This window comes from Trachurus japonicus, chromosome 1, assembly GCF_045865225.1.
Source record: "Trachurus japonicus isolate A0001 chromosome 1, Traja_1.0".
Lineage (NCBI taxonomy): Eukaryota > Metazoa > Chordata > Actinopteri > Carangiformes > Carangidae > Trachurus > Trachurus japonicus.
The window spans coordinates 22,486,316-22,507,598 of NC_140907.1; the positions used below are offsets into that span (position 1 = coordinate 22,486,316).

Consider the following 21,283-nt stretch of genomic DNA (forward strand, 5'->3'; position numbering starts at 1 on the left):
AAAGTCAAACTGTTGTCAGTCCTATTAAGTATAGTTTGGCAGTACAATAGATCTTCAATATAACTGTAAATATGCATAAATTCATTGTTGTTCACATGCCTAGAGCTTGAGATAAATTACATTTTAAGACTGTTGCCTATAGGAAAATAAAAGTCATAAAAGTATCAAAATAAAAAAACTCAACTGCAATGATAAATCAATCATTTGATTAGTTTGGTCAACAGCAAATAAGATTGCAACTATTTTGATTAGTAAGAAATTCATGTAATTGTTTTTTTCTGAGGTACAACTTTTCAAATATCAGAATTTGTTACATATGACTGAACTGACAATTTTTGGGTTTTAGACTGATGGTCAGACAAAACATCTGAAGATGTCATCTTGAGCAGATTGAAATACAGTAATGGAAATAATCTTTGGCTGCAGCCCTAATTCTTGTAAAAGGAGACTATCTGATATACGACACTGAGCAGATGATTAGTGTGCTGAGAGAATATCCACCACACTTTACTTTATTGTGTCTTTCAGCTTTCAGTTAGATTAATGATAGTTAAAGCCAAGGTATACAACTGGGAAAGAAATACACAGTACATTTCTCTGCACAGATTTGTAGCTTTATTATTTATTATTACAGTTTACACTGTGGCATGTTGATATGGGAGCCGTAGTCACATTATCACCCTGGTACATGCAAGGCACTTCAATTCATCTGGGAGGGGTTCCTAGGTACAGGCCTAATAACAATATTGCAATACTTCCAGTTTTATAGATTTGTAGTTTTATCAGGAGAAGAAGAAGTCCTGAAATAACATGCCAGCTCAGCACAGTAACAGTTTCCTGCCTGGTTCTTGTATCGCCCAAAGATGCAAACAGCTGTTCACCTTCATTTCCTTAACCCCTTGTTCTTCTTTGTTAAATTCTATTGTAAGCCTGATTACCTAAATTTTATTTTATTTTTTATATAAAATTTAGTTTTAAAAAAAAATATGTGGGAAAGAGATTCATAGCAGTGTCACTGCAGCACTGATGGTTTACTTAAAAAAACAAAACAAAAAACAATTCTCTAAGATCAAAATGTTCTCAACCATGTTTATAAAATACATGGAATTACTATATTGCATTAGCTTTGTATGTTTTAGTCTATTACTACAAAACACACACCATTCTTCACTCAGGGTGCAGGCCATTTCAAAATATTAAATATGTTTTGGTTTGTCTGTTACGTGCCTTGTGTCCCTCGAGGTAAATTAAAATGCAAATAAATAGTGTAGTTTGTTTTGGGCAAGGTTCATCCGTTAAAAAGATAACGTAATTAACCTGAAACAACCAGTGAATGTAGATTTAGCTTCAAGCTTTTATTTTGAAAGCAAACAACCCAAACAGGAAGACAAATGTTTGTCCGTTGCTCTGACGGATGTTGTCAGCGGCAAGTGGCTATAAAGCTTCTTCCACAGGACTTGGTAATATCGTCACTTTTACAGGCAAGAAGACAATCGTCATGGCTTCCGCGGCTCCCATTAAGGTAAGAAATGAAACTTTAATATCACGTATTTAAATCCTGTTGACTGAACATTGTGCGTTTGGACACGCGAGCAGAGAGTAAATCAATGAGAAAGCATGGCTAGGTAGTACTGTACCACGCCAGATGTGCAGCTGTGACTAACCCAAAGTGCGGGAAAAAAGAAGCTCTGACATGTTAGCATCATTTTAGTACAAGCTACAATGTGCAGGCTTTAAAGAGAATGAGGTTATCTAAAAAGGCACAAGCTAACATGTGCAGGCTAACTGTCAGGCTTGTGTAGGTTTATGTGTGTTGTGTTGTACTAACCGTTTCAGACACACTTGCTGTGAAACGTGTTCAGACTGTAGCAGGCAGATGTCACCATGCTGTCAGACAGGAGTGAAAAAGTGTATACACGTCCCCAAGTAGAGAAGTAGCAAAGCCACAATGAAAACTTTCACAGAGTCACCACCAGTGCTGGAGTTCAGGAACATGTGCTCAGGTGAAATCCTCATCTTCAGCACCCCAAGAGCTCAGGCCACAACAAACTCCAGCTTGTTAGGGACTGTTTTGCTACTAGTCACCACTATCATCCTTCATCCTGGAGTCACTACTATCATCCATAGCAAGGGTCTCATAGATAGGAGGGTGGAAAGGAAGTGCAGATTTAAAAAACTACAACAGATTAAAATCAGCAAGGGATAGTACAAGATATTAATCACAATGCAGATTGTGGCATTGAGTATCACATATGAGTTTAACCTTTTATATGAAGTCAAGAGTGCTTAAAATATTTTGGTGTTTTACTTGTTGTCATTGATATCAGTGATCAGTCTCATCTGTATGAAAGTTATACTATTAAGAACATTTGGGAATGCTAGTGTACAAGACGTGTTGGTTAATTTTCATGATCATTTTGCTGTTTCAGAGAAGTCTGTTGTTTTATCCATCCTATATCAGTGTGAGTAGGATAAACAACAGAAACACCCACCTGTATAATGCAATGATACAATTCTGTAAGCATAGGGCAGTACAACTCCTCAACAACCTTATCATATATGTATGTATAGTAAAACCACCTGTCAGTATGACACAATAAATAAATGAATGAATGATCTTGATCAGACATATAATCATTGGGTGTAACCCTACAGTATTTGCATATGAAATGTAGTGAAGCTCATGTATATGCATGTTACTTGAGTAAATAGATTTATCTGTTGTTGACTATAAACAGTAAATACACTATGTACAAACACAGGCGGCTTACGGCCTTGCAGCGAAACGACAGCCTCAAGTCTCGTCATTAGAGTTGTTTGTTAATTGGAAATGAAACTGGGGTTCATTTGAATGTGTGCTCATATAGTTTGAGACTCAACTGTTTTTGTTGTTGTTGCTATTTTGTGTTTTTATCCTTGACCAAATTTCTCTATACTGAAAAACACAACTTAAAGTGTTTGTATTTATTTTTAAAGTGTTTTTTTTTTGGGATATACATTTAACTGTTGATATCTTTCATTTTTTGTCTAGATTGGAATTATTGGTGGTTCAGGACTTGATGATCCCGACATCTTGGAGGGAAGGACTGAACGCTACGTTGATACACCTTATGGAAAGGTTAGTGAATTTGTAGATTGAAGTTTCTTTGAAACTGCTCTACAGACATTTTTTCATCAGTTATATAATTCTTGAAGCTACTGTTCATAATTGATTATCCTTCTCTTCCTAAACAGCCATCTGATGCCCTGATACTGGGGAAGATTAAAAATGTGGAATGTGTGCTCCTTGCAAGGTAAGAAAGGTTGCTTGGTATGCTTTACCTTAAAATGTGTGAAATTTGTTTTCTGTTGGCACCATCTAGTGGAAAAGCATTATTAAATATACTTATTTGATCTACTGGAGCAACTGGATTGTTTCTTGCATAACATTTCAATCAATTTAAAAACTAGAGACACGTGATCTTGGCTGTGTGTTTTCATATTTTTCTAAATTAACTTAAATCAGTGTTAACCATGTTTATCTCTAATGCTGCTTTTTCTTATCTCTAGGCATGGGAGACAACATACCATAATGCCATCCAATGTGAATTACCAGGCCAATATTTGGGCACTGAGAGAGGAGGGCTGTACTCATCTGCTGGTCACCACGGCTTGTGGCTCTCTGCGGGAGGAGATTCAGCCAGGAGACATTGTCATCATAGATCAGTTCATTGACAGGTGAGTGTGACACAGAGGTCATGGCTCAAGTCTTTGTTTTTGTTTTGCTTTCATATTCTCCCGGGACTAAAATACTCTTAACAGGATAAATGTTTTGGCCAAAAGGAACAGGAATAGGAAGAGGAAAGAAAATAATAGAAGGGAGTTCTCAGGGGATTTATACAGTTCTTTTATTGTATTATTACCCAAAAATGTTTTTGTTTTCAAAATCCATTCACATATATTTTTATTATGACCTTTTTTTTTTAAGGGCTTACTGGCAAAACTTAAAAGGAGGTTCTTTTTTTTAAATGCGGCAGTAAAAGTAGTAGGTACAGACAGAGTTGGCTGTCAGTTTTTATACAAAAAAATATTCTTCAGCTCCTGGTAAATGCTAATATTCAGACTGAATTCAACATGCACAGTCTGACAGCTTGAAGCAGTTTGTCTTGTAATCCAACAGGTGGTGCTCTAAATCTTCAGTATCAGTATGAACTAAAGCATGCCCCACTGACCTATAATATTAGTGGGTTGTCAGCAAGTTTAGGGACAGTAAGTGCAAAGCCAGTCTGAGTGGCCAATCGCCACAATAAAACATCTGAGAATCAGTGTGTGGAAGTGTTTCGGGTTCTACTCCATTGATGGGAAATTAACTAATTGGACAAAGCTGTTTGTCAACTTTGTCAAAGTGACTCTCTTACGCTACAACAACAAAACTACTGTCTAATTAGGCACCAGTTAGACAGCAGATGCACTTAGATGATAAACTTGTTTGACTGCCCGCTGTTGGCACAGCCAGCTCTCGACACACAAGAAAAGAAACTTAATTGAGACAAAAGCTCTATTCTTCATTGCAAACTTTACACTTCTGTCAAACATATCTGATGTGCTTCATGTTTGTTTTCCATAAAATTAAAGACGCTATGAAAAGAACCAAATTCTTGCTCATTCCACAAAGATCAGCTAAAATGGACTGAACACAATCACTGGCACTCCTTAGGAGTGGTGATGTGAATGGATTGTAATGAGATTTCCAGCAGACTGTTGTCCTAAATTAATGTCACGCGTGTCTTTAAACTCACAGTTAGACATTCACCCCACTTAAATGGAGAAAACTCGTCATTGTGCTTTTTATTGTCATTGTGCGAACATGGACAGGAGAAAGAAAAGAGGCGTTGTCCAAAGAGATAAGGAAGAAAATGTTTGTGCAGCTGATGTTCTGGACCGCATTTGCTAAGGGTTTTGCTATTTCCTATTGGTACTGTACCTCCCTTGATGAGGCAATGAGAGGAAAATTGCTTACCGATCAAATAGAGGGATTAACCTGTTCCGCCAGATGGTTTGTCGCACAGAATTGTCTGCAAAGTCTTTGTTGTAAAGTGTTGGGGGAGAGATGGCAGGCGCTTCCACATATTTGGCAGGTGATTGGTTGAATCATCTGTCTATCATATGATGCTGCAGCAGCGGGCTAAAGAGCTGCAGCAGCGGGCTAAAGAGGAAGCGCAACATAACAACAAACTGAAGCCTGAGGAGATTTGAAAACTAGTTCGCATTCTTGCTATCTTTGTGAGGAAGATATGCACGTAAAAGCCTCTCTCACAAATACTACAACTGTTGCTTCTGTGTCACTGCCATAGTTCCTCGCTCGACGGATGCAGATTAGTCCGAACCACTGTGGTTTGGCCACAAGCAAAAAGCTTGACAAAATCGATTCCTGTTATCCAGCTGCCTTGCAATGTTAATTTTGAATGTTGGAAAGGGAACTGAAGAAATATATTACAAGTTCACCTCCAAGGTCAAGGTAGAATAGTGTCCACTTACACTTTGCGTCACTTTCTGAACGAGAGTGAGAAAGTAAGATTTATTTTCGGCCATTTTGCCCTTTTGACAGGGGAGAAGTAGACAGAAAAGACAGGAGACAGAGGGGGTGTGGGGGTGGCATGCAGATGGGCCTGACCAGATTTTGCCATGTTCTAATGGCTATTTCCAGCACGGTAATGCACCATGTTGCAAGACAAAAGTCATCTCAAACTGCCTGCCATGGGTATGACAATGAGCGCAGTGTACTCCCTGGTCACCAGATCTGAATTCAATAGAACACTTCGGCATGTGCTCAAACAGGAGATTGGCAGCATGAATGTGCAGCTGACGAATCTGTAGAAATGATGGGATGCAATCATGTGTACGTGAAACCGGATCTCACAGAAATGCGGTTGAATTCATGCCATGGAAAATCTTTGTCAGCGTTAATATGTTTCTAATTTTACAGAAGTAGTAACTGAATGTACACTCATTACAAGCTTTACAACTCCTATTTTTGTAGGTGTGTCAAAAAGTAATTATCACATTCAATTATTACGTTGTGCGAGAAGGTAACTTATTATTATGTAACAGTCGTACAAGAGGTGTCACTTTACAACAATTAGAGCAAACTCCATTCATGTTACTGGGTGAAAAGAGTGTCGAGGAGGACTTGACTTGCTGAGTTTGACACACTTGTCAAAGCCAATATTTGTTTTCCATCCTGTCTAGCAGGAAGAAAAAAAAACTATTAACGTCTGTTTGATATTTTGTCGAGCTCTCAAGTGTCGCAGATTGCTTGGGGCTCGAGAGTGAAAAGTGTAGTTGCTGTGACATTTTACCTATGGGAACTGTTACTACTAATATGGTGACAGAGCTTGAGGAGTTTGAAAGTTTGCTACAGAGATATTTTTGTAAACGGCTGAAGTTCCTTCCTGTCTGTCCATGTTCTGTGTTAGTGTATCACTCTGCATGTGGCCAGTTCTCATTCATTCATTTCACTGGGCTAATGTCATCTGTAAATCACTCGGTTTTAAAAGTGAATCAGTTTTGTCTATGTAATAAGTACTACTGCTGTTATATTGTACTTGAACCAGTTATAATTATTGTTTTTTATAATAATTTATCAAATGAAAATGTCATGATATGACAGGTGTCACGCCTAGGGATGAACCGTCAGGGTGTCATCATCACTGTTATCACAGAATTTGCACATCCTCTCTGCTTCTTTGGAGCTTTCAAAAAACAAAACAAAACCTCAGGTCACTGTGCTGTCTAACCTACAGCTTAACAGTTTCGGTTCATTCGTACTCCTCTGAGTCATTTTTAGCTACAGCAGAGGCCGATTTTCAGCGAAAGATATTTGAAAAACATCCACTGCATGTACCACTGCTGCGTGTCCAGGGAGACAAACACAGATGGCGACTAACTGATGAAGCCAGTGGTACAGCTAGCAGCTAAACAGCCAGATATTGCTCTCGGGAGTTACTTTACTTTATTTGTTTATTTAGTCGGGACAGTGCATATTAATGGACAGTGAGTGAACTACTCACTGTAAATACACTGGATTTAGCACTAATGCTAAACTACATCCATAGTCCCCAAAACAATATATATATATTATATATATATTACTGTTGCGATTGACATGATTCATTGAAATATAAATATATAGTATATATCTATACAGTTGTGATTGACATGATCCGTTGAGTTATAAAAATATATGTATCTATACAGTTGCGTTAGACATGATTCATTGAATTATAAAACATACAATTACACATGCTCGGACTAGATTTACTTTCACCAGACTGAGCAAGTTGGTAGAAACCAGAATAAAGAGAGTGAATAATGGACTTCTATTCACCAGGAGGCCACAAACACAACTCCAAAAGAATTATAATGTTTTTTATTTATTTTTATTTATTTATTTATTTAAAAAGGACAGTGTGCAGTGACATTAGTTATTGAAACAATAAAAAGTGTGTACTTCGTAAGTGACATCTACACTATATCGGCTCACCATTATGTTCACAAGTTGTTGTTTGTTTCTCTGATGCCCTCAAGCGAAAATGAGTATCTATATTTAGTTGTTGTCCTTAGACAAAACACCACCTTTCTAGTGATCACACAACATGATAACAGCAGGTACTCTGTCTCAGTGTCTTGAATTGCAACAGGTGATTCTGAACACTTCCTTCACAGTTAAAACACTGGTCAGGTTGAGAATATCCCATCAGAAAAACATACTTTCTCAGCAGTATCTGATCTCAGGCCGTGCACGTTTGTTCGTACGTGTGGTATACAAGGAGCGTGACCCTGTGGGAAGGTTGTGCTGTCGTAGTCGGCTGATGGCACAAATTCCATTCAATAACTCAATATGTGAGTGGGAGAGGTGCTCTTTAAACAGCATGGCTTATTTGTTAGCAGTGAGTTGGCTGAACTGAGAATGAATTGAGTAGTAAACTGTCTTCCCATTGTTGTGTTGGTGTGTTACCCTGTACTCTCATGCGCATGTTTATCATGCTGTCTGTGGCTTTGCTTGCGAGCGCTGGTGAAGCCAGTGAATAGCCCGACTACCACTATCAAGCACAGCCACGATCTATTTATCAGAAATGAGGAAGTTGCTTGCTGGGACCTGCTCAGACTTGTCCCGCAACATGTGACAGCTTGTTTCTGAAGGCTTCACTTTATTGATGCCAAAACTGTTGTCATGACCTCTGCTTACTTGTTTTCTGTGGTGACTACAGACCAAGCACTTGGTTGTTTTTACGGATGTAGGTTAGCGCTCCTGGCGCCTGTTGAGTTTTAAGCTTTACAGTCTCACACACAGGCCTTAAAATGCTTTTTGTTCCAAATCCTTTTTTAAGTTTGACCTTTTTTTGATTGAGATGATCTTGTTTTCATTTTCGCATTGGTTTGTGCCCTTAAAAAATGCAGAATTTCCTGCTCTGGATCGAGTCACACCTCAACACAAACATTTATTTAATCCAGTTGATCTGGATGTACGGTATGTGGTTAATTATGAGATGAAACAAAATGACCTCATCTAGTTTAGTGATAATGAGACTGTTTTTTTTGTTTGTTTGTTTTAAAAAAAAAAAAATCTCATTCTGCTTAACATAAATATTAAAATAATCTTCTTTCTATCCATCCAATATCCATCCAAATATCCATCCAAAAAAAATCGAATGCGTAGGTTGACTGTAGCACATGCTTTTTGCATTTTAGGAATTTAAAAAAAATATTTGATAAGTGTAGTCCATAAATATCCATTCAGCATTCAGTGCAACAGCGATTCTGAAATGACACGGCTAATGAAATGCCAGGCCGAGTTAACTTGCCCTCTATAGCATAAACAAGCATTGTACCCGGCTCATGGTTTATGCCACACACTAGTGTTATTGATTTTTCAGCAGGGTGGAGCTGTGGCTGAAAATAGTTAAGCACGTTAGTCGAACAGTGTCACGGTTATGAGTAAGAGATAGGGTTGGGCAACAAACTAATAGATCACTGTTGATGGAAAGATGCATATTTTGGATGTCTGAGATAATTGGTATGACTTGCTAAGCCCTATGAAAACATAAGGAATGCAGTGTTGTGCCGTGAATGAGCACTGACTGGAGATCAACCTTTTTTTTTGATCAAACTACAGCACAAACTTTATTATTACTGAACCCTCATGAAATCCAGTGTTTACAGAGGAGGCCTGCGAGGCTGCTGGCACGCTCAGGCACTTCGATACTCTTCGGTCAGTGGGCTAAGTGAGTCAGTCCCTCTGTGGTCCTGAACGGCCTCCATAAAGAGGTGGGGAGGCAGACTGGCGCTGTGCCTGTGGGAACCCCACTGACTCAGCAGAGCTGGAAACTGGAGTAAAGTTGTCGGCATGAAGATGGAGAGCAGGGTGCTGCTGTTCTCTAAATGCTTTCATAGTCCTAGATAGCTGTGAAAGGACCATTCATTCATAGCATTCAAATAGGTTATTAATAGAAACAATTCAGCCACTCATGTAAAGCAAACATGTAGTTTATTACCAACATTGAGGCTGTTTTTTATTAAAATTATAAGTAACACAGAATACACTTGCTGCTTGGTTCATAATATTATTTCATCTTCATGTTGACAAAAGTTTGTGTCCACCAGTGTTCGTATGTTGTCTTTTTAGGCTCTCGAAACAGTCAAAACATATCAATCTAAATCATTACTTAATGTGGGTTAGGGTCATTTGGAACAACTGAACACAAGATCATTTGTAATTTGTAATTGTAATTTGTAATCTTGATACTTAATCTTTGTGCTTCCCATTCATCTCTTTTTGCCAGGACAACCAAGAGAGCTCAGACACTGTTTGACGGACAGGCCTCCAGTCCTCCAGGTGTGTGTCACATCCCCATGGCCGAGCCTTTCTGCAACAGGACCAGAGAGGTGAGTCTACAAATACCTGTACATGTATCCCATGTCACAGATGTGTCTTCCTGCTCTGTCTGAACTTGTTTGTTCTAAAATGTAAGTTTTAATGATTTTAATTGATTGTGGTAATTGATTTTTTTTTGATTACCCCAAATTTATTTTCAACCATATGATATATTATGATAGCAAACAGGATTAATGTCTTGTGTTAACAAATAAAATGTATGAATAGGTTAATCATTGCACCTCATACATTACATGCATTATTTTGAAATGATTCTCTTTAAAATGAAAATAATGATACCAACAATAATATTGCTGTTGATGCACAATTTCTTTCAACAGTATTCATTAGTCACCAAAATGATTAAGTCCACAAAAAGCATCTTGTGTTGCGGGCAGTTCTATTTTTAGGATACATATCTGCTCCCCTAGTCTGCACACAGTCTACAGATCAGCAGATACCATACAGCTTAGCAGGCGGTGATTTATTTATCTAACACAACAGTCCAGATGAGTTGAATAACCGTTGAAACCATGTGAGCAGCGGGTCCCTTCTCCTTCGCTGCTCCTCCTCATTAGCTTCATTGGAGACGCTCATTAGCTCTTCTGTCGTGGTGCAGGTTCTGGTGGAGGTGGCACGCAGCCTGGGCGTCAAGTGCCATGTGCGAGGGACGATGCTGTCTATCGAGGGGCCCCGCTTCTCCTCGCGGGCAGAGAGCCTGATGTTCCGGCAGTGGGGGGCTGACGTCATCAACATGACCACCGTGCCAGAGGTGGTCCTCGCCAAGGAGGCTGGCTTGTGCTACGCCAGCATTGCCATGGCAACAGACTACGACTGTTGGAAGGAACACGAGGAGGCGGTAAGTGGCAGGCTGGAGGTCCTAACACCCACATTTTGTTACCACGGCATCTCTAGTGATTTGTTGTGTCTCGTGAGTCAGTGTTGGTCCACGGGGGCGATGCACGGTTGGGTGACATCACATCCTCCTTGATCTTTGTTCGTTTTACTATACAACAACCACAAAATATACATTTTTTATACACTACTGGAATTGAATTATCATCGGATTTTATTTATATCTCTCTTTTTGACCCCAAGCTTAGCAAAACAGGATAACTTTTGTTATATATCAGCTGCATATGTCATCTTAGTAGGTCATCTGGTTTTCTACTTTTATCTTTTTCTCAGTGACCAACTTTCCAGATGGAGTATTGCAAACATCTGAATCACTGCCTACATCTTTACAGGCAGTGATTCAGTATGTAACAGTTATTTACCATATGGGAACATTGAGCCAAATTTACAGGCAGAATTAGGAACAGGGGCATCATCCTTCTGGGCTCGAGCCAGATCTCCCTCTACTTTCCGCTCTCTCTGCACACACACTGAGCAAATCTTTCTATATTGTTTGTATATCTGTGGCCAGGCCACTCCATACCAGAAATTCCCAACCCAGGGTCCAGGAACCCCTCTGGGCTGAAGACGTAACCGGGCTCAGCAAAAACAAATTCCTCAAGATAAAATTGTGCTGTGTCATTAAAAGTCCTTGTGCCAAGCTGCGCAATAAAGCAATTATTGCACAATTAAACGGTATCCTCCCATGTTAGCTCTGATATGATTGCAACACCACAGCATATCAAAGTAATAAGGACTGGTAGATAAGATGGCCATGTCCACAAAAACATGCAGGAGGCTGAAGGTCTATTCTCTATGAGCAAAACAAAAGTTGAAAGAACTTATCTGGTTGCTCTAGTAGGATTTTTCTGAAAACAAACAATGATATTCATTCACTGGTGATTTTTGGTTGGCTTTGTATGAAAATATCGTGCTTTGAAGTATACCATTCTCAGGTTTTGCCACAGAACATTTTAATCTATTTTAATTTCTTAATTTTATTGTCTTTTTTTTTTTCTTCTAGCTTTTAACAAAAATATTCATAATATTGTGGTGATTGCTTTGCTTTGGAAGATTTCTAAAAACAGGGACAACAAAAGAGGAAACATTTTGTTAGAATAGCTCTGTCATTTTTGAGGCAGTCCTGTTGAAAGTTTCTGTTTTTCCATCCTCCTGCAGCCGATTAACAGAAGAGTGTTCAAGAGTGGTCGACTGTAGGGAACAAAAGAGCTTTTGTAATTGTGAAGACTTTCAGTTATTTGAAATACCACGTTGAGCTTTCTTTGCATTGCCTAAAGATACACATCACTAAAACTTAATAGCATTAACAAGAAAAGTGTTTCTAGATCAGATATCTTTCACTTGTTTTCGTCTGATAGAATGGCTTTTTGCCATTCGTGCTTCATATCAGAGTGTCTGTGGCGTCTTATGGCTTCTGAGTGACCTACTCTCTGTCAGACACTCTGGATAATACAGTTGATGTTTACTGCGTGTGGGCGAGTTTCGCTTATTTGTCACTGATCCAGCCCAACTCACAACTCCACTTCCGAGTTCCTGCAGCTGACCTCTTCCCCCTCCTGTTGCAGAACACTCGCCACATCCTTCCGCCCCCCCCCCCTCCTATCTCTGCTCACTCACAGCCTCATACTACCTCCTGCCCGCCCCCTCCTTAACCCCCCCCCCACGCCAAAAGGGAGCTTGCCTTGCCAGCCTCCGGTGGAAGCCCTGCCAGAGGAGGCTGACTCACACTGAGTCATCAGCTTCACTGTCTTCCAGGCGAACGCCACAAAAACATGAACCCAGTCATTGAGTGTGACATGAAAACAAAGCAAGGGAAAGCAAAGGGAAGGGTTAATGAAGGGTACAGGAGGTAAAGTGGAACACAGGCCGGAAACAGTGTTGCAACTAACTGTACTGTGCACTGTAAGTCTGCCTTAATAATAATCATTCATAAGAATTATTCACAAGATATTATCACAGCATTTCATGATGATTTACAGGAATATTACTGACCGACTGACAGAGGCCTCGGTTTCTGCATGTGACCAAAGCAGACGAATAAGCATGGACGTCTTGACTTTTATTTCCCCTTTCCTATGTGGTATTAGTCATGTGAATAATGTGATGATTGCTAATATACTAGACAAAGCAGGTGAAATGTCTGAAGATGATAGTGAGTCACTGGTGTACAAGGCACAGATGGATTCCAGAGAAACGGCAGTCTGCCCGCTCGTGACATCTGCACCACTGCACTCTTGTTGTCTTGACAACGACAGTATTTCTGTGGTTTACTGTCAGCTCCAGCTGCAACTGTTGTGACTTAAGTGAACATGAGATGAAATAAAGTTTTGCTTGTGTCATTACACCTCTGGAATAGTACGACAAATCAGTGTTTAGTGGAGTTTAAAGTGATGATATGACAAGAATCATCATCATTTGACAAAATTCAGTTGTTCACTAGTAAAAGAGTTATCCTCTTCAGGCAATTCCCATGTAATAATCATGTAATTGAAATAATGTTCTTTATAATTTTTTATAACAAATATAGCAAATGGCAAATTCCATGAAAACACATGAATAACACTTTAAATGATTTGGCCTTTTAAAAGCTAAATGTACGTACCTATTTCCTCAATACATGGTGTGGCTTGTGGCTGATTGCCTCTGACAAGCTTGGGAGATACTTCAGAAAGTATTGACAGACTATTATTTATTTATTTATTTATTTATATATATTTGCTTTGGCTAGACATTTGATCACAATAGTGTATAAGAATTTGATCCTTAAAAGTAATCGAGAACAGTTGGGAAACATCTGATACTACGCTGCAAGTGTAGATATATTATTGGGAAATAAAACGACTGACGCAAAGTAATATTTATATCATTTAATCATTGTTTTTTTTCCTTGTCTTTTTCGCTTGTCCTAGGTCTGTGTTGACAATGTCATGAAGACGATGAAGGAAAATGCCAACAAAGCCAGCAGTATCCTGCTGACTGCGATCCCACAGATTAGTCAGATGGACTGGGCTCAGACAATAAAGACCTTGAAGGTAAGTTGTCAGCTTTATGAGGAATCCTTTCCACTCAGCACGTCTTAAGAGATGTTGCGAAAGAGGGTCTGTTTACCCTCTATCTGCCTATTGTGAACTGACATCTCCTTTATAATGACATCTGTTTCACTGCACTACCTCTTAAACTTTGTTTTACAACAGTAATCAAACCAAAACACTACCTGTTTATGAAGGGGATTATACTCACAACCATAAGAGCCAGAAGTGAGCCATGAGCAATTTCATTTTTTTTTTTTTTTTTTAAAAAGAGACAGTGCACATTGATCAACATTTCTGAACAGAAAGTAAATATGCCCGAATTAGCTGAGGGTTAGTTTTCATCGGCAGTCCCTTCGCCAGATGGTAATAGACATGTTGATAATAATTCAATAAATAAAACCAATTAAAACAGCATACATTACATAGATTAGACATTAATCCATGCAATGTAATTGTGTTGCTTTGCAATAACAATAACCAGAAAACATACAGTAACGTATATTACTGTCTCAATTTGATTTATGTGGTCATAAATATATGGCATGCACAATAATAAACGTGTGATAACACATGACTAATGTGCGTTTTACACTGGCTGCAGCCTTAAAATCTATTTGCAAGTTTTGATTACTCCTGAAGTACTTTTTGCAGTAAGGTAAGTAGCTCAGTTTCTATATAGAACTTATCTTTGGGGAAAAGTGTAGTGTTAGGTCTACACTGTTAGTATTTGATTTTTGGTAGTAATGGATCGATCAGGTGGGATTGAACTTTTCCAACTTTTGTCGAGAAAATTTACTTCAATATAAACTTTTGGCCCCAGTCCCCTGAAACATACGTCGGACAACTTTCACATGAGCTAAACTTAGTCCTTGTTGTTTTGTATATCTGTGACATGTACATGGAGGAGAAAAAAAATGTTTTGTTCCTTCTGTTTGCAGTCAATGGCACAATCTTCAGTAATGTTACCAAAACACTAAGGGTGTAAAAAACACAAAGTAGAAAAGGATATGGAACCCAGACACCACCTGCACCAACTCCGACACGGACAACAGACTCAACCCTGTGGATTTATCATCAGTGAATCACGAAACAAGAAAGTGCCTCACATAAATAATGCATGTGCAGTGTCTCCAGCCAAAGTTTCATGTTTTTTCTTGAGTCACTATACTTATAAAACCCCCTCTTCGTAGTGATGAGCAAGAACAATGAACAATCCAGTCACATGTTTATGGACAAACATTTCAAAAGATTTTAAATCTTCTTATGACAATACTGAATATTTTTTGTGGATTTATATTTTTTTGTGGTTGGTAAACAATTCAAATTCATATTTGTTGCAAGTAAACCATTGGTGTCTTTATTGCTGTCGATGCAGGATATAATAAAAATGCTTTTGCAAGTTTAGCACACAAATACTTTGTTAATTGCCTTAGTCATAATTAATGCTAATCATAATTTTAAACGTTGAATCTGTTGTCTTCAAACCTATACATACACTTAAGCCAAATATAGTTAGGATACAACTCATGTTTATATCATGGCTTATCAGTGCACATTTTTTTTTATATTTTGTGAAATACTCAAGTTTATTTCTCCTTCATGACTGTTTTATGTGCTTCATGACTCAAAACTGAACAGCGTTGCATTTGTATTTCAAATCTGCATGGCACATGCTAACCTTTCCAACGATTATTAGAGTAGTCTTTGGAGTACTTTTGACAAATATATACTGTCTGTCTGCATATACTGACACAGACACAGGTGAGATGCTTTTTTGCACACCTAACGTTTGATATACTGTATGTTTCATGGACCACATCGTCTCAAGAAATTAGCATATTTGTAGGAGTGTTCGGCTGCTGCTCAGTTTAGATGATTGATTCCTTTTTTGACGCATTGTGCAGTGAAAATATTTAGTCTCTTTGGTATTCCCTCTTTGTTGCCTTTTATCTTTATTATGAACATGTTAAGCATAAATTGACTCTAGAGAGTACAGAGATTGTGACTATTCATACACCTGTGTTGTGTTAAATCTCACAGCAAATTAGACTGAAGTATCTCTCAATTAGCAGAGTAATTTGTCATATACAGTGTTAAGTGAAATGCAGAATGGCATGCTCTTGAACCTGTGCCTGTGGGGATGGAAAAGCCAGTTCAGAATTGTCATGAATTTTTGCCGTAAATACATTTTTTCCATTGATTTCATTACCTAATTACAGTTTAAAAACGGCCTCCTGTTTTGGACTGGCTGTAACTGATTTTACTCTTGTTACAAAAACAGTTAACTGGTATTCACCTCCTGTACATAAGCGTGTGGCTTATGGACAGGAGGTGAGTCAGTAAACTAATAATATTATGTCAGTAACACAGTGTCACAGAAGTGAAACTCTACCTCAGAGACAAACGGCAGCGTTAAGTTTTCTGCATGAAGCCATAAAGATGGCTAATCCGAGCTAATGATTAACTCCAGATGAAGGTACCTGCATTCTGTAGCCCATTTCATGAATTATGTCTAAAATAGTTTCTCTTCTACTATATCATTATCCAAGGCATCCATATACATTAGACATTAATAACTCCTGTTATTCCAACCCTTCCTGTTCCAACCCTTCCTGTGTGTAATTGTAATCTGCCATGCTTTATGCATAAAGTCACTTGCTTTAATACTTCTGTTACACAAAAATCAAGTTATTCATCTGATGTATCTTACAGAAAGGTCAAACTTCTGTCAAATAAACTCTATGCAGTAAGATGTTAAAAAAAAAATGTGTAGAAGCATGTTTTATTTCCACATGAACTGAAAATCGCCTCTAACTTTTCAGTGAAAATAAATAAATAAATGAATGAATGAATCAGTGATTGCATCAGCCTTGGTCTGATTGGTGTGTTTAAGAGCGAAGTCACCTGATGCCTGAGCTTCAGTTTAAAATGATAGGAGCCTTCAGCCTTATATCTATTAGGCATTTCTTCTATGTCTGTTCTATTTTTGAACCAATCCAAAGAAGCCATCAAACTTTTAGTTTTTTTAGAGTTACAACCCTGGTGTTACACTTGGCTAGTTCTTCCAACACCAACAAAGTCATCCAGAAATTCTGTGGGGCATAGATCACTTTTTTGTTTCATGAAACACTTCACAATAAATCTTAAGAAGTGACATTTTATTAAAGTGCATAAAACCCGAGATCTGGTTATCATTTGTACAAACAGGAAAAGGGATTTTTGTCTCTGCGGGTTAGAGATTATGCTTACAGAAAAGTGCATCAGTAGGACGTTAATATTCAACGTGCAAAAATATTTACAATATCACAATATCACATCTTAAATATAATAACATAATATTTATTTTGGTTAAATATTGGACATGGATACAGCTCCGTTTAAACTTCGTTAATCACATCTGACAATGGACAACAATCCTTTAAATACATTTATACTGTAAAAAATAAAGTGGATTGCTGCTTATTATGGGACTATCTTAACAATACAACGGTGTTAAAAGTGTGATATAACATGATTATGTCGCTCCTGAATAGCGTTTAGACCGTTATGTCTACTTAATCGGGTAATTTGTCATATCAGCGACACCGTACCAGTAGATAACCCTGATTTCGTTAGAAATAAAAATAAAGACGCCTATTGCTGCTATAAACGGACAAATAAATAAAGATGTATTTCGCAGCAGAGCAGTCCCTGTGTAATTTAGGGCTGCGGGCCTCTTCTCTTCTTCAGGGCCCGTTCTCTCCCAGCTCTCCGTCCCCACTCTGTAAAAGCAGCATGGGAATAAAATCAAATCTCACGGCATCACAGAGGGTTTTTTTTTTTTTTTACAGAGACTCCAGGAAAGTGACCACGTCTTTACAGTCGTTCGCTCGGGCCAAATCAATAGGCCGACAGTTTGTATTGTCCCTGGCCTGCGGGTCCGCCCGGTATTCCACCAAAATCCGCACAGTCTCCACAAAGCCGGTCCGCGCCGCGTCGTGCAGCGGAGTGGACCCGGTGCTCCTGTCCGCCACGTTGGGATCCGCTCCGTGCTTCAGTAACACCTTAGCCACCGACGTGCTCGCCATCATCATCACCTTTATAAGAAATATAACCGCGAGTTAGAAACCCATCTCTGCCTCATTATACTTTAATATACACCTATAAACACATAAAAGCCACAGAATCTCTCAGAAGAATATTAACGACCGAATGATCCGCCTGCAGTTAAATAAACCATATTCATTTAATATAGCCTATGTATATGCTTTTTTTTTTTTTACAAAGTTTTTTTGCAGTGACTATGGATTTGGCGCATGTGGTAAATCACATTATTAAGACCCCCTCATTCAAAACTGTACTGAAATGACGCACCAGATAAAAGTTAAAGCGAATGAGGCACAGAATAAGATGTAGATTTCATTATCACTCATTAAGAACAATAAACTTTATTCTGTACCAATATTTGCAGTGCAAACATGGGAATGAAAATGCAATGCGAATTACTGCCATTACTCGTCCAGCATCAAAGTTCCACATCAAGTATGACTTGCACAGCAGGCTTTTAAAACTGGTTACAGCTTTAGTTTCGTTTTCCTTTATCTCATAGAGACATTATACTCTAATAATTTGACTTTCTTTTATTATTATTTTTTTAACAAAAAGGAGAGTTGTGGTTTTCCTCTTCACAGATACAGAGGCGACCACTGCAAGATGAAGTTTTAGGGGTTTCATGCACATTTTGAGATGCCTCATCCTGTTTTTTTTCCAAAGAAAAAAGTTATTTTGGTTTAGGATGATATTAGTCAGAAGGCTGAATATCAGTGTGTATTATAATGTCTATTTCCTGTTGTTTTTTCTGGAAAGAAAAACAAGGATTGGTCTTGCAGACGACAGTTTTTATAGGCGAGTTGTGAGATAGTAATTAAGAATAGAAAGCATTATAAAGATAAGGATAATTTGTAGACAACTCGACTATAATAGTGCGCTGGTCCTCGCCTAGAGACGTGACATTCAGGCCTAAGTATCACTTACATAGTGCGTAAAATTAAAAGTGATGCAAAGAGACTTTTTCTAATGTTAATTTTAATTCGTTGTGAAATGTAAAAAAAAAACAAACAAAAAAAAACATGTAGTTTCGACTTAGAGTCTAAATTATGTGAGAAAATAAAATGCATAAATGATTAGAAAATGATGTTGTTAATCAAAATGAATAAGGCCGAAGTTTGATCCACTCACGGGACCGTGCGTCATTTTTAGACGAGTTGCTTTTTCGGTAAATAGGCCTATCTTTAATAACCTACACTGGTTGAAAATTCATTTCCTACATATGAACACTACTGGTTGTCATTTGGAGAGGTTCGTGCTGATGAAAAGCTTTCAAGTGAAAGGTGAAACGGGGTTGTTATGAAGCGGAGGAAGTGCTCGTCTGGTGACACTGACCTGTAGAGCGGTTCGTCCAAAACAGTTCACCCCGTTAACTCGCGCTCCCTGCCGCAGGAGGAGATCCTCCACACGCGCCGCGCTGCCCCTCGCTGCGGCTGTAGTCAGCTCATCCTCGACGGTCATCGTTGTCGCCAGAAAACTGCAGCGATAGGCTCCGTGACAGATTGCCTTTTTGACAGGTAGCTCGTCGCCTTGATGCTTTAATGGACTAAAGGGAACAGCTGAAAAGATAAATAGCCGAAATAATAATAATACAAATAAAAAAAACAAGCCGCTGAGCGCGTGGTGAATTATCACGGCTCAGCGTGTGTAGCGGAGGTTGGTCCACAACTGTCCCCGCGGGCTGGTCAGTTCGTCCGAGCCTCCGGTTGTCTCGGTCGGATAAGTGAGCAGCGCATTGCCTGTCCGGCGCTCAGTCGGTGTGTGTCTGGGCTTGCCTGCCTGTGTTTTGAATGGGTGACGTCAGCGTCTGTTGCTGCTGCAGTGGCGCGATCGTGCGCATGCGCCGCTGCTGCCGCTGCTGTTTGGCTGCACAGCAGAGTCACAACGGTTTGTTATAGCCTACCTATACCTCCTTATCCTGAAACGAGATGACGGAACCGACAACAACAACAACAACAACAACAAAGAGTACTATTTCAATATAAGCACGTGACCGTCTGAGGAGGAAAGCAACAAGTTGGGCCACAAGTAGACTAGATAGACACTTATTATTGGATGAGTGTTTCCATTCTCTGGTAGCTACTACATTGTAAGGAAGGATTCTACTTAGGCTACTCCACTACATTTTTAAAAATAACTTTGGTACTTACAGATTAAGATTAATCGTATGTTTATAATCAAATAAATGGTTACTACTACACATTAAGACAAGGCTTTATTGATCTGCGTGGAGGATTATCCAGTGTGTACCCTAAGTAACTTCCAACTTTACCAACTATATAGTATTAAATTGATGCACTTCAATAGAATAAATGGGGCATATAGATAAACATAGTGAAGTGTTATTCTGCATTTAGCCGGTATATTTGGATGCTGATGCTTGAGTAAAAAATTGAATGAGGGACTTTTGTGAGTATATTGAGTAGCCTATATACACTAACTTTTTCTCTGAAGCAAAACATATACCACTTCCACCATGGTGTCTGGTAGTCAACTGTTATCAATTGAACCCCCAAAATTCAAGTGTAATCAGAAGGTGAATAAACAGTCTCATCCAAAGGTCATTTGATGGCAGTAAGATCGTTTAATCATATTTGCATCTTTATCAACAAGTGGTGTTTGCTCAGTTGCTATGGAATAGATAGGTTTTTTTTAAAAAACTGAACTTTGATCCATCATTAACAGGGAGTCCTTCAAATGCTCAGAAAAAAATCTAAATTTGAGCATCTAGTTTAATGGAAATTTGTTGGGTCAAATAAAGTGAGAATCCAAACAGGAAGAGTGTCAAAGTTCAGAAGTATAGCCATGATTTTGGAGTCTTATCTGGCAACAAACGCACACGCACACATATATAATATGAAGTGAAGTGAAGAAGAAAAAAAAATCAGTGCTTTAGGCTCTGTTAAGCCACCATGCTATCATGTCAGTTGTGCTTCACTGTTGTAGGCTACTGTATATTCACAAGAAAAGTTCTATTTGAATGAGTAAAAACCAGTTGCCACAAAGAAAAGTCCCAGACATGACGTCTTCTCTCAAATTTCTGAAATATGTGAAACATTAAACATAATTCTAAAACATATGAAACAGTGTTTTAGGTCAATAGGCAACAAAGTGGAACGAACAAGAACAAAAACTGGGTCAGTGTTTGCGGAACAGATGAAAATAGTTTTTTTTTTAACAGGTTGCTCTTTTTGATACTTTATTAACAGAGTAGGGGAGCAGATTTATCATGTCTGCAGATGCCTTTCATCTAACGACTGCCTGTCTGTCTCCAAATAGTAGAAACAACAGTGTGTAAAACCTTCATCGGCTCCCATATGTGCCAATTTATAGGAAT

The 21,283-nt window shown here is 38.6% G+C and overlaps 2 protein-coding genes across 2 annotated transcripts; one reads left to right on the forward strand and one right to left on the reverse strand.

Moving 5' to 3' along the window:
• The first annotated feature begins 1,409 nt into the window (after positions 1-1,409).
• mtap (methylthioadenosine phosphorylase) lies at positions 1,410-14,863 on the forward strand. Its single transcript, XM_085780508.1, has 8 exons — positions 1,410-1,522; positions 3,032-3,118; positions 3,235-3,293; positions 3,550-3,717; positions 9,822-9,924; positions 10,533-10,772; positions 13,738-13,860; positions 14,799-14,863. The coding sequence occupies exons 1-8, from the start codon at positions 1,415-1,417 to the stop codon at positions 14,835-14,837; spliced, it is 927 nt and encodes a 308-aa protein (XP_085636634.1). The 5' UTR covers positions 1,410-1,414; the 3' UTR covers positions 14,838-14,863.
• A 2,670-nt stretch (positions 14,864-17,533) lies between these two features.
• Positions 17,534-19,713, reverse strand: cdkn2a/b (cyclin-dependent kinase inhibitor 2A/B (p15, inhibits CDK4)). Its single transcript, XM_085780518.1, has 2 exons — positions 19,282-19,713; positions 17,534-17,936 (listed from the first exon to the last, which is right to left on the reverse strand). Exons 1-2 carry the CDS (start codon positions 19,405-19,407, stop codon positions 17,685-17,687), a joined length of 378 nt encoding a protein of 125 aa, XP_085636644.1. The 5' UTR covers positions 19,408-19,713; the 3' UTR covers positions 17,534-17,684.
• Positions 19,714-21,283: the final 1,570 nt, after the last annotated feature.

Excerpts from the sequence above, each read along its gene's own strand:
- mtap (XM_085780508.1), top strand. The coding sequence starts at position 1,415 with ATGTTGTCAGCGGCAAGTGGCTATAAAGCTTCTTCCACAGGACTTGGT. Across the intron at positions 1,523-3,031 it reads CTTCCGCGGCTCCCATTAAG|ATTGGAATTATTGGTGGTTC; the intron begins GTAAGAAATGAA and ends TTTTTTGTCTAG. Across the intron at positions 3,718-9,821 it reads ATAGATCAGTTCATTGACAG|GACAACCAAGAGAGCTCAGA; the intron begins GTGAGTGTGACA and ends TCTTTTTGCCAG.
- cdkn2a/b (XM_085780518.1), bottom strand. The coding sequence starts at position 19,407 with ATGACCGTCGAGGATGAGCTGACTACAGCCGCAGCGAGGGGCAGCGCG. Across the intron at positions 17,937-19,281 it reads TTGGACGAACCGCTCTACAG|GTGATGATGATGGCGAGCAC; the intron begins GTCAGTGTCACC and ends TTTCTTATAAAG.